General features: G+C 37.2%; 1 protein-coding gene across 2 annotated transcripts in view; it reads left to right on the forward strand.

The window, feature by feature from the left end:
* Positions 1-4990: 4990 nt before the first annotated feature.
* LUZP2 (leucine zipper protein 2) overlaps positions 4991-14184 on the forward strand; it is a 135416-nt gene continuing 126222 nt past the window's right edge. Inside the window, exon 1 of one of the 2 annotated variants that reach the window (XR_008437432.1) lies at positions 4991-5583. Coding sequence is in view for 1 of the 2 variants with exons in the window: in XM_053979204.1 (XP_053835179.1) it covers positions 5522-5583 (62 nt within the window). In the remaining variant the exon portion in view is untranslated. The remainder of the gene's footprint in view (positions 5584-14184) is intronic. The other variant, XM_053979204.1, reaches the window with a different exon arrangement.

Raw genomic sequence — 14184 nt, forward strand, 5'->3', positions numbered from 1 at the left:
AACTGTGAACTTTCTTGAGTGGATACTGGTGCTTGTTTGAAGGCTGAGGAACTAGGAAACATCTTTTACTTTTCTGCTATTTAAATTGCTTGTAAAGAATGCAAACATTTTTAGTAATCTCAGTAGACTTTTGCAGAAATTTTGAATCCTTATCACTCTGATAATGCTAACTATGTGGTTTTGATAGCTGCCCTTGGTGACCACAATAACTGTCAGGCAGTCTGGGTAACACGGTTTCTGTTTTCCAGGTCACTCATTGTGTGAGGAAAAAATGACATAGTTAATGAATTAAATTGCACCTTTCCTCTCTTATTTCATAGCATGGGTTTTAGTCTGCTGTACTTAAGAGTGTAAGGAGTCTGTGACATCTTAATTTCTAAATTCAGCAATGCTCCAGGTGAACAACAGTACGGCTCTCTGAAGCTATTTTTGTAAAGAGTGTTTTTAGAAGAAAAAACATATACAAAACCCTTTACATTTTTTGTCATTCTTATGACATATGAAGGAAATAAATAATTTGGATGCGATGTTGAAATAATTTCCTATTAAACCCTTGATCCAGAATACTTTATATTGTTTCAACAATTTGAGAAGTGGAAGAAAATCTTTCATTTGTCAGATTCATTATGTATTTGCCATCTTGGTTAATAATTTCTCACTGTTCCTAACACATGGATAACCATGACAGTTGCTCACCAGTCTTAATACATTTTACATTACAATAAATCTGCTGCACTCAAGTTTTAACCTGCATTCAGAACCTCAGCTACATTTTATTTTCATTTTCCTCTGATGCAGTACATTGATAACGAAAATCAGATCATTAGTTGGATTTATGGATCAAATCTATCTCTATGTAACCAGCTCTATCTCTTATGGCCATGAAATTAATCTTTTCACTTACTCTTCTGCAACGGGTTCTCTTTGAAGAATCTGAGTGCACTCAACACAAGCAATGGGAATGACTGACTGTCAAGTTTCTGGTTTAACTTTGGAGGTTGTTACTGAAGTAGTTACCAGTAGACTGGTATCTCAGAAAGCATTTCAATACTCTGAATTTCGAATTTCCTGAATTTTTTGAAATTTCTGAAGGTTTAATTTCAATATACTGAATTCTTAAATTCAAAACTGAATTTCAGAATTCTATGTAACTGCTAATAACAGTTAATAGCAGATGTCTAACAACAGATAGCTAAGTAAAATTTCATGGTGGCAAATCTTCATAAATGAACGATTCCTGCATTTATGTTCATTTTAAGTGAGTTTAAAGAGTTGTTCAAAGCACACCAAAAATCCCCAAAAAACCACCAAAAACAAAACAAAAAAACCACTCTTGTAGTAAATTCTCAGCACATCATGACCAAGATTTTTTAATATTACAAGAGGAGTAAAGACTCAAGTATTTAGGAATACAGTGGCTTATGGCTTAAATTCTCATGGGATTGCTAAATTCTCAGATGGATTTTTAATCCCTGATGGTGGAATAGGATGATGATAGTACTTTTGAAATGCTGCTAACAATGTGTATCATTAAAGTCAAGTTTTCCACACACAAGAATAGATTTGTGTGATTAAAAAAAAAAAAGTAATTTAATAACGATGTATTGACAGACTGAAAAAGCTCCTGGTATCCTTACACATAATATTTCTTAGGAGAATAGCCATTTAATAGGAATTTGGGTGACTGGGGTTGTGCATCTGCTTTTTGCTTAGCAATGCATTTACAGAGGCAACAACAAAATAAAGGCAATAGGTGATTTGGCAACAATATTCATATAGACACCTGATGGATCAGAACGTACAGTAAGTATTATACACCTGTCCTGGGGTGATTTTATGTATCCCCACCCATCTGTTTAGCCCAGAAGTAAGTTCTGCACCTTTAAAACTAGATCTGAGAGCGGACGGCGGGGCAGGGGAGAAGCGCACAGTTTGTCGGCAGAAGCTTCACTTTTACTCCCCTGGAATTCCTCTCTCAAGGGCTGTGCTGCCCTAGCGTGGACAGCGAGAGAGAGAGAAGGCTCTCAGTGCTCTTGGAGTTCTCGGCTTTTGCAGAGAGAGAGAGAGAGAGACAGTTTTTTGGGAGATGGAGAGACTTAGCCACAGCCATAGAAGGAGTCTTTCTGTATTTGTCATCTCTTCAGAACAGCGAGAGGTTGCATTGTTTAATATTACTCATTTTTTTCATGCTTGCGAATACTTTGCTTGCTAAATAAACAGTTTTTTCCACTTTTCTCGAAGGAGATTATGTCCAGAACCTGTTGGGAAGGGGCTGCTGAAATCAGCTTTCTAAAGTAGACCCTTTCAGATGTTTCTTCCCAAATTTGCCCTAAAGCAGGACATGTTCAACACCTGATCTGGTAAGCAGATCACTGTCTCTTTTGAACACTATTCTAATTTAATGTGACTAGTGTTGTAAATAAGATAAGGGTAGATTTATTATCACCGCCAGTTTTAAAGATGCAACGTGAACTATTACATAAAATGATATTTCACTATATTGCCAAAGTTACAAAAGCTGAAAATCTTAAATTATTTAAAAATTTGGATAAACTGAAAATATATCATAACAGCCTAAGGCATGTTAATGGACTGTTATAATCCTATTTCTGCAAGGTAGGCAAATATGCAGCATGATATCAGATATAATAAGATATTAGTGATGGAATTGCTCTATATTAATATTCTTGATTCTGCCTAGAAAGAATTTGTATCTGAATAAGGCAAATGACCCACACTGACATCATGAGAAAACTGTGCCTAATTAAATATGAAACCCTGAACAGGCCTATTTTTGCATGTAGAAGAGGAAGTCTTTGATAAAAGGAACTTTACCAGATCTGCGAGAAATTCTGAAATTGCAACCTGGATGTTACAAGGTTTCTCCTCTAGGTATTAGCAGTTATAATATTGCTCAAGGGAAGTAGTCCTACACATTATTCTTCTATTATTCAAGTCTCTGTGTAATACACCAGCAAGTATTTTGGTGCTTCTTCAAAAGGATTCATGCAGAATTGGTGAAAATTCACTCAAAAATGGGAAATTCAGCCTATTTCCTCTAATAGGTTTTAGGTTCCTTTAGGTTCCTTTTAGGTTCCTTTAATATATGTAGGACTGATGTATAGCACGTCCTTTTTTATGTAGGTAAACTGCTGTAAAATACTTCAAATGTTAAAAATTTTATGCTGAAACAGCATTAAATAAGAAACAAGAAGCAGCAGTAGGCCTCTCGATTCCATCCCCCACTTCCCAAAGAAAAAGGCAGAGCAGTAATAGAATTAAAAAATAGTTCCTCAAGTTGAAAAATTTCACAAGGTTACTTAAGATCACTCGGCATTTTTTACTGCCTTGATGCACCAGTACCTTCCCTTCTGTTCCACCCTGTATGAGTGCACATAAAAGGAAAATGAAAGAAGTATTAGGTGCTGATACATTACTATGAAGTGCCTGGTAAACTGGAAAGGTTGGCTTTTTCTAGAAGAGAAAATGACAAGCTAACAGTTCTTTTTATGACCTTTTTACCATGCTATCATAAGTATCCATGGTAACATGACTGTTCATCCAAGCTGGTACGTAGCATCAAAATAACAATAAATAAAGGTTTAAATGAATGTGATTGAATAGAATGTGCTGCCAGGTGTGCTGAAAAAGATACTAGAGTTGGGACACAGAAAGTCAGAAATTAATTATTTTGTTCCTCTTTGGCTGTGTATATCACCTTTTCATTTTTTTCTTTTACATCCCATCACTCTCAGTTTGCTATTGAAGGATGCAATTTATTAATTTTGTTTGTATTCACCATGTACCTATCTTATTACGTGACAATACTAATTTTAAAAAGTCTTCCATTCATTTCCAACAGTGAATTTCTGTTTTCTGTGATGGAATACAAAATTACTCTGCAATAAACAGCTGAATGCAATGACTAACAAGTTTAAACTAAAGAAATTTTTATGTTATGCTTGTGATGTATAATGTAGTTTCTGGATGTCTTTTATAAGAGCAGAGAAGCCCATAGGTGACCAGATATCTTTCTTGTAATGACCACAATTAATTCACTTGCAGACAAGTTTGTTTGATTGGGGTTTTGCAGTATTGTGGAGAAAGATTCCTTCTGTTTAAATGTTATACTTTCATATGGTTTGCAATCAGATGAACTTGTGTTAAGGTAGGCAATTAGCTACACATTGAAAACATTTTTAAGCAAATTTGCTGATTTATGTAATTTATGATTAAGTTCGGGAGAATACAAACACGGGAAACAGGAAGAGGGCATTTATTTCTTTGAAGGTCTTGTCCATTGTTTCAGGTTATGAAGGGCTTTTAGAGATGATAGTGTTCTAAATCCTATTCTGGAAGCTATTTCTGCTCCCACCTTCAACTTGATAGGGGGTGAACGAACACCTTGTTATGGACAAATTCAATTGGGGAGGCTAATTATAGATAAATCAATTAACAAGAATTTATTAAGCAAGCGGTAGTAAGCAAAAAAAAAAAACCAGCGCTGGGCGGCCGGGGAGTCTCCACTCTGCCACGGCGCACCTAACCCCCTTTGACCTTTTTGTTTTTATAGTCCCCCCTTTTTTTTGGTTGACGTATTTTCTCTCGATGTACTCTGCGCCGGTGCAATTGGTTGCTAGGGGGTCCTTTTTCTCTCTGCCCTTGGTGGTCATAGGGATGAAGGCTCCTTATCTTCTTTGCCGGTTGTCCTTGGCCTAAAAGTTAGCTTGTATATAGTTAGTTACACAGTCTTCTGTGCTAGCTGCATTTGCACAATTCTTAAGCAGAATACTTGTTGTTTATCAAGCCCCCCCCCCCTTTTTTTTTCTCCTCTTTCTCTTCTCACAGTCCGAAATTCTCTATTCAGTTTAAATTCTTATCTTCTTTCAATGTTCGTTTTGATGAACAAAGACCTTTTTATTACACACCTGATTGAAGTAGCAGCTGGTGCGCTCCTGCTTTGCAGAAACAACACGTGGCTGCGTGCAGTGACAGGCTCCTCTGGGGCTTGACACCTACCTGCAACAGCTCCTGCCTCTGTCGCCCGTCTTGTGTAGTCACATCACATGAAGACACTAACTCCAACAAAATACCGGTGGCGTTTTTACTGCGGCTTTCTCAATTTTTTTTTTTTTTTTAATTTTTTTTTTTTCCCCTCCCTTCCAGGAGGGATCTCTCGGCCGTGCCCCGCCGCTCCCGTGGCATGAAGCTTCGAGCACCGCGCCGTAATCCCTCCTCGGCCGCCGCTGAGGGGCGCGGCCTGGCGCAGCCGGCGAGGCGTGCGGGAGCAGCCGCGGGCCGGGCTCTGGGCTCTGGGCTGCCGGCGGCGGCTCGCTCTGCCTCTCTGCCTCGTGATATCGCTCCCGGAGCTCCAACCCCGCTCCCTTCCTCACGCCGTCTGTCTGTCTGCGCTGGCGGAGGTGGAATCTTTCCGCAGCGGGCGGGCGAGGTGAGGTTGGAGGAGGCGAGGACGGAGTCGGTGCGAAGAGCAGCGTGAGGAAGCGGAACAAACGGGGCCAGTATGAAATTCATCGCTGCTTGTTACGTGCTGCCTCTCTTTCCTGCTCTGGTCTTTGGCACTAGGTGAGTACGGACAGCTATTTTCCTTAGAGCGCTCCTGCTTTGTTTCCTTTTTCAGATTCAGTGCTTTGGAGAGAAATAATACAGATTTCAGATCTTACTGAGGTATTAAGTTTAGAGCAAAGATCGTCTCTGATTCTTATCTGTCTCGCTCCCGCTCCTGATCGTCTCAAGACTGAATGTTCTCTTGGTGGTTGTTTGTTTGTTTGGGTTTTTGTTTGGTTTGGTTGGTCGATTTTTTAAAATTATTGTTTTAATGCTGGGAAAGAGATGCTCCTGCATAATTTGACCCACAGCTTGTGGGGTGTAACAAGGCAGTGATAAATGTAAGCTTTATATATAGAGCAGTTAAACCAGACGGAATCTATTTCATTGTAAAGAAAGGCAAACAGGTGAAACTGAGAATTGCTAACGTTTTGCCTTATAGAGTGCAAAAAAATTAAAAACACTTGAGCAATCTCATCTCAGGATTCTATATCTGAATAATGACCGGGACTTACTTTTTTTACTGTAAGATATTGTAGTGTTATCTCAATCCCAGTAAATGTATAAAAAGTTGCTGCAATCTAGAATAATTCCTCCCTGTGAAAGTGTGTGAGAAAACATGAACAAAATCTATTGCAGCTTAAAAATAAACCTGATCTGACCATGCAGTGTTCTGACAAGATAATGTGTTCTGCTCAGTTGCTCAGAGATAGTATATTGTCTGTGTTGTTGGCAAAGAAAAGGTAAAGCTGAGACACATTATCCCATTGTCTTGATGTACACAGATGAGAAATTAATGTTGGGTACAGAGCAGATCTATTATGATACTGCTGTTCAGACTGTTCAACTTCCAGTTCCTTATCCGTAGATCAAGCCAGAATTTTGACTATGGTATTTCTCTGCTGTGTTGGAATAATGACACAGAAATAAGTGCATAATAAATAGAAATGAGTCTTTAAAGCATCTTCTTGGAGCGTGTTCTTGTAAAGCATGCGCACATTTTTCAGGAAACTGTGACTTTTTCCTTTATGCTGTGTCTCCTCCTGTGAAATGGGCATCAAAGCAGCCTTTTGCAGAAGCACTGCATGTTTTAAGGCTCAAAACATGAGCTATTCACTGAGATGTAAAAAAGAAAGAAAAAAATGTGTGCCTGCTACATAGTCAAGTAAGGAGCAGCAGGAGTTGCATACACAGGCAAATAATAACTGAAAGTTTCTAAACGGGAAAATGTCTGAATGCAGGAAGAAATCAGGGCATTGCTTCAATTATCCAGTAACAGCCTTACTTTGGAATGAGTGTTTATTGGCACAAGGAGGGTACTTTTTTTGGTAACATTTCTGGTTAGGGGTTCCACTGCTGGTCCATATGAGCCATGCTGATGTGCTTTGGAATATAGCACTTGAAGGAATATATTGTGGTTCAGTTCTTCTGATTTAATAAAAGGTCTAAGGAAACTTTCACTAGCGGTCATGTGAATTAATTTGGATTAATAATTTTATGCTCATTAAAGAGTGATGCATCCTTGGAAGAAGAGTTAAAAGGGAATTGGAAGCACCAAACCGGCTTTTGCAGATGCAGGTTTGTATCTTGCATGAGCTTGTGCAGATTAACCTGTACAGAAAAGAGATACAGAAAGCTTAAAAACTGCCTGAACATTCATGGGAGTCAAGGGATTTAGTGTAGAGCCCTAAAATTGAGTCCTTATCTTCTTGAGCAAATGTTACCAGTATGAGAAATTAAGCATAGTTAATTCTGGATAGTTGTAAAAAAACCTAATAAATTCAAATCCTCCCTCAACTTTCAAAAAATCGTTGGAAAGAATATCAAGAAGTTGAAATTGGCATGTGGATGCTAATTAGGGAAACCATAATTCTGAGGAGTGTGTATATTTTCATGAGAGCACAATGTTGTGGCCTGTGATGATTATGTAATTGAGAGATGAAAATGATCAGTGGGAGAGAAATTCCACTTAAAATTCCACTCAGGTATAGTATGTGTTGCAAAGTGAGTTTTGGTACCAGATTGGTCATCCCATTACAAAGGAGACTGAAATTCTGTTGTAGAGTTGGAGATTTATAAAAGTCCTGGTCTACTCTCTTCAGCAGTCTTCAGCCAGTTTTTAACTGGCTGTGTAGAAGATCGAGTTCAACATTAGAACAGCACATACAGGAAGTTTAAGAAATGCAATGTGTCAACATGCCATTTACTGGAAAGAGATTATGCTTTAATCTTCAGCAGAAGGCAATTCTGGCTCTGACAATTAATGCTTGTTGTAAACCTATGTCTAATTGACTGGTTGGACCCCACAAGGTGGGTTTGCAGGACCAGTTTTTCTTGCAAAAAAGCAGGGTACAATATCTTACCATGTGAAATTGCTTAGCTAAGGCAAAATATTAACTTTGCAGGACAGAGTTTTCCATCATGAGGATTTATTTTTGTAAAAGTTTGTACTCCATTTCATACATTGGTACTGAAATGAGTGAACACAGTACTTGTTGCCGAGGTGGACAACTGGTGGATTTTTGTTCCTTGTCAGGCAGTGATGCTGTCCTTTTTGCATCATGTTATGGTGATAGTTCTGAAAGATCTCAGCATGTCTTCAAGCCTAACTGCAAACAAATATGAATTAATGAGTTAAGCTATGTTAAGGCAACACGTAATCTTTTCTTATTTGATAACATTGTTAAGAAGAGGAAAGCTATCACCATTATTTCATAATTGTGTGTAACTTCTAAACTTGGTCTAAAATCATAAGCATTAATCAAATGCCCATAAAATTACAGAAAGTTCATGATTTTGAAATTAATGATCTTTTCTGCATTATCTGAAGTGGATTTTGGTATGGCTTTGAAACACAGTGATAAGTCTTAATTGTATTTCTGGTCGGTTGTGGTGCCAAAGAGGTCATAAGATTGAATTTAATTTGTCTATCCAGTTAAACATGTATGTTTTGATGGCATAAGTAAAAATTACTGCTCTGAAATCTGTCTCTCAAAATGTAAAGAGGAACATTTTCGAAGATTAATTTAGCTTGGTAAAAAATACGAAATTGGTGTTTTCCTGTCCACTTTTATATTTCCTTTGACATTTCAGTTTTGGCAGATTTAATGTGATAGATTTTATAAGTTGATTTTTTTCAAATTATGCTGATGACAATAGAGGGTTTTCATATGACATCAGAAATGAGTCTCACTGCCCTGAGAGTTCAGGGAATAGACTCAGTGCACAATAAGCTCAGGATCTTATTCTGTGAGCACTTGCTTGCTTTTGTGGGCCCAGACACCTGAATAGTCTGACTGGAATGCTTGTAAAAGGGAATCTTACACGAAGGCAGTCATTGGGGTCAGTAACTATGGTCCAGATGATCTTGTCTAGTGAGACCTCCCTACTTTTACCTAAAAGGACAGTTTTCTGAATATTAGTTGAACATTACTATTGAAATGCTGTATACCAAATTTTTTTGTCTAAACAACAAAATACAACTCCTTAGAAGAAGCCTGATGTGAAACAGAGCTTTCCATTTCCTTTTTTTTTTTTTTTTCTTGTGACAGTACATTCCTTTCTGTCCACATGTGAAATATGACAAAGATACAAGACACTGAGTAATTTGATTGCAGTAGAATGCTTTGTAGTAGAGAACAGGACCATAAATGCAACAAGATGCACTTCACTAACAATTGTAATATTTCTACTACAGCAACTCATTAAATGAATGTAAAAATATCAGGGCTGTAAAAGGCAGAATTTTTTAATTGTGGAGAAGTAGCTGGCGGTAATTTTTTTCCCTGAAAGTACAGTTCATTGTCAGTCTTACTGCACTGGTGTTGCAAAGCAATCTGTAATACAATGGCTTAAGAATAATGCATCTTCTGTTGTTTGTAGTAGGATAAAAGTAGTGTGCTCATTTCAGGCTGATTAATGAATGTACAGTGTTGATCTGGTATATGTCTATTGTTGGAAGTGATAAAAAAATGATGAATTTCTTAATTAAGCTTGAGAATGGTTGAGCTTTCCTTGGGTGTATTTTTAAGGTCAGCTATTTTCTTTACATTTGTTGGGTTTGGTAATTATTTTTAAGGGACTTGAAAATAATTTTTCCCTCCTTTCAGATAAAGGCGTGTAAATAACAGCCTGTGACTTGAGGAAAAGATACAGAGGAACCTGTCTGATGTTACTGTACTGGCATGGAGAGAAAGTTGAAAATCCTTGTTTCTAGTTTTTAAGATCATTTTGGTCATAAAAACATCATCAGGTGTTGAAAGTAGCTGTTTTTCATTTAGACTGATAGGAGAGTAGATGGAGCCCTTCTTTATAGACTTTGAAGTATGAGGCTCGTTGATTGTTAATGCTCTTGGCTGTACCCATGCCATTGTAACATTCTGGCTGGCTGGTAGCCAGAACAGATTCTCACTTGTGAGATCTCAGACTAAGGTCCAGTAGTGTCCCTCCTCTTCCCTTCAATTGAAGATTAATTCTGTACAGTGGTAGTAGTCTGCTTATTTAGGAGAAAATACGATACCTTTTTTTTGCTGGAGGTTCTTAACATGCTTTCTGAATTCTTTCAGAAATGCAGGGGCAATAAATATCATTTTTCTCCTGTGTAGAGTTCACAGTTTTGTTGTCTAAATTTTCTGGGCCCTAAAAGCTTCCTGATTTCTATCAGTGTGGATGATGATGCTTGTTTGGTTAATGGCTTGTAAGGATTTATATTTGAGGTACAAATGTAGTATTTAGGATGTGACTTGTGGCCGTAAACTATGTGCTTTTGTTGTGGACTGTGTTTAAGTATAATGGGTGCTTAAACCAGTGGTGCAACTGCATAATTGCATGGTATGTATTTGGCTTGATGGCTTTATTTTGATGACTTCTAAGAAAGTGCCTAACACAGCAAACTAGAAGCTACTTGCTGCCAAAGGAACGGAGAAAAATGCATTGGCAATATCAGTGGTGCTTCATATATCTAAGATGATGAACCTAAACTAAAAATCCAGAAAGAAAGTCTCAGTTTGGCCAGAAAAACAAAAACAAAAAATTCTTCTGTGATGTTGGAATTCTGCTTGTTATGCTATGTATAATGCATTTCTGCCCAAGAGACTTGCCAAGGAGTTACTGCTGACATTTTAGTGTATTCTTTAGTGTTTAGAAAAATTAGAATGCTGACACTTTCCTGTGTCTCATTTATGAATTTACAGCCAGGACATAAGATAAGGATATAGTAACCTGAATTGCAATCCCTTTTTCAGTGAGATTGTGAACTCAATATTATTTTCTATGTTTAATAGAAAACTGTTCACAGGCAGCGTTCCTTATGATGTACCACTCTGGAGACAAAGAAATCTCATTTATGCCACTTGTCAAAGCAGTCTTTCTTCCCATTATCTAGTTTTGCACAATGGGTTCGCCGTCTGTCTTGTAAGGGTCAGATTGTAAATATTCTCTATTTGGAAGTCAAGGAATATGTTTGTCAGAAAGCAAAAGACAATTTTCATACCGTCCTTCAGTATTAATATTGTGCAAAGGTTTAAGATGTGTATTGTTATATTTGCTATTTCAAACACATTGGAGGGCAAGTACATTTTAGAAATACTGAAGAATAAATATGCCTTTTCATCAAATAGCATTTTTTATGATTTTCTGTGATTTTCTTTACTCTTTCCTTGCTCATCTTCCTCTTTACATAGTTCCAGTATTTTTTTAATGTTTACTTTTACTGGTTTTTATCTTAGCAATACTTTTTTGTAGTGTTCCATCTTTTTCTGCTGTATTTGTAGATACAACCAATACTTCAGTCAATCATTAGAGAAATCAGTACATGAATCTTACAAGCTGAAGAAATAGGTGTGTACAGAATTTATTGATATCTTACTTGTTGATATTGGTTAATAGTTTCTATGGAAGAAAGTAGAGAAGTGTCAAAAAGTTCTGGTGCATTTTGTCTTCATGTGCTGTTTTAGGAAGAAAAGACTAATTTGCTGCCAGCTAGTGTATATTACCCAAAATGTTGATTTTTCCAGCCATTTACATAGTCTTGTTGTTATTTTTGAATGGTCATATTTGGTCAATTTGTGGTCAGTTTCCTTGCAGGAAATAGGTAGGTTTTCTTTGCATTTGCTAACTATGAAAGTGGAGAAACAAAGTAAACCTGCTTTGGACAAATTGAACACTTAGAAAATGGAATATGTATTTGCTGAGTCACATGTAATTGCAGAACTAAAACCTTTCCCTTTTAGTTGGAGATGGAACTGCAGGAGAATATCTTTCTGATGTCTCCATAAAAAAGTCTTCCAGGCCACCACACTTCTATCCATGACCCAGATATATGTTCTTGCTTTGACAGCATCAAAACACCTTCTATGCAACAGCAGGGAACCAGGGATTTATGGTGGGGCCCAGTCTCTGTAATGTCACCATTGGAAAATCATACATAAACAAATCATCAGTAGTTTTATGGGTGTTTATATAACTTCCTTTGGTGGTGGGAGGGGAGACAAATTACCTGGTGTACCTGGTAAACAAAATAGTTTACTCATGCTTTATATTGTTGAATTCTCTATAGCTGATACAGTTCTTCAGGTGGTTGTGTTTTTGTTGATATGAAGGAGCAGCAATTACCCCAACAATTACACTATGCCCACCATATGAGCATCATCCTCATGATGTTTGAATGATTTTGCAGCCATGTGTTTGTTTCAGGCTAGTCTGTGGCAATAAAGATGGGGATGAAAACTGAGATTTTACGGAAATGTGGAAAAGAAAAAAATACGTGGAAGAACTGAGCTGACAAGACTGGAAAACAGCAGCTGTGCTCTGGGTAGCATTAGATTGTTGAGGATGTTTCTTCCTCCTGAGGCAGTGTAATGAAATGTGTGCTCGACGTGCAAAGAGAGACTGTCTCAATTGAAAATGGAGAAATAAAATCAATTTTTATACTGCTTCACTTAGATTTTTTTTGTTAAGAGGTATTTTTCAGGACGAGGTGAAATTCAGCAAGAGTGCAATATGTTTAGGTGTTTAGTAGCTGAGCTTTTGAGATGCTATGCTGAAACTAACCAGTTAATAATTGTTATTTTCAGTGCCAAAATGTCCAAAATAGCCACTGTATTCTTACTGCTTATCAATGGCTGGCATAGTCCATCAGTCCTGCTGTACTTCTACCCCTCTGTTCTATGAAGAGTACAGAAGCTCCTGTTATTTCCTTGTCTGAAAATAGATACTGTTGATTTTTTATTGGTTTTAATTTGTTTTCTTTCCCCTTCTGTGAAGGGAGCCAACATTTGCCAAGGGATGAGATATTTTTGAGAGGCTTAATACCTATAATCTGCAATGAATTTTCTTTGAAGTGAGCTGAAAGAGTCTAATATGATGACTTTTGAATTTCAGAAGGAGACAGCTGGTTGACTGTACTAACCTTTTGAAACTCTGAAACAAGAGCCATATTCTTTGAAACTTGTACTATTCTTTAGGTGCTGAATGGCATGGGGGATACCAAATAGTTGTGATTGTTAGGAATCCATCCTGACCTCTTTTAGGAAGTTTAGCCTTGCAGCTGCCTTCATTTTACCCTCAGTTGAGGAATAAGATTATTTGGCTTAATGCAAAGGGTAAGGCTTGGGTAATTAATCTGTACCAATGGTGCCTCAATGACAGTGAAGTGAGGAGGGGTCAGAACCTATTACAGCATTGCTGCTTTCCTTCTGTTTCCTTAAGCATATTTAATGTTGCAATTAGTGCAGCCTATGCAATTTAATTTGGTGAGAAATCAGTCTCAAATACTGCTTTCTGTGAGATCACCGCATTCATATATAAGTATATATGAATATATGCATTCATATATGAAAAAAAACACTGTCCTCAAGTGCATAGATAGTGAATAGAGACTCATCTGCTTTTTTGTTTACTTGTAAAACGACTGTCTACTCTTTGGTACACAGATGTGCTGTATTTGGCTCAGGAAAGCTCATGAAAGCAGACATTTACTTTAATTTCTTTCTTTTACTCTGTTCCCATTTCAAACATCCTAGTTCTTTTCCGTAATTTTTACTCAGATGGAGCTCCTTTGCCACAAGGGCAGATTGTTATCTGTTCCTGGGCACAGAAAGAATTAAAATGCTGTAAGAATTAAATAGTAAGACTAGTTTTAAATAAACAATAGTCAGTCCATTTGACTCAGAAAAAACCTTGCATTTCTGTCTGTTTTAATGTTAATGTGTAGTATTGTCAGTTGCATATGTACTGAAAACTGACAAAATTTAAATAGCTTCTGAAAAGAACTAGGAAGAGATACAGGACGTGTATGCCAGAACTAAGGATTTAAGGAATATCTGTTTCCTTTGTATGAGAGGACTACTGCATCACTGGCTTATAAAACATAATCATAAATGTTTAAGCCATTCCCATCAAATAGGTGATGCACAGAAATTGATACTGCAGACAGGTTTCAATATTTTAGTGTTCACTCACATCGTATGTTTCTTTGCTGCTTAATCTTGCTGGTAATGTCACATGTTAAAATGGTACTTATAAATGTAATGGGAAACTGTTCCCAATACTATTCAGTAATTACAGGAACATGGAAGTTTTTATCACACTGGATTAAACCTGATGATACCTTGGAAGCAG

This window comes from Vidua macroura, chromosome 6 (assembly GCF_024509145.1).
Source record: "Vidua macroura isolate BioBank_ID:100142 chromosome 6, ASM2450914v1, whole genome shotgun sequence".
Lineage (NCBI taxonomy): Eukaryota > Metazoa > Chordata > Aves > Passeriformes > Viduidae > Vidua > Vidua macroura.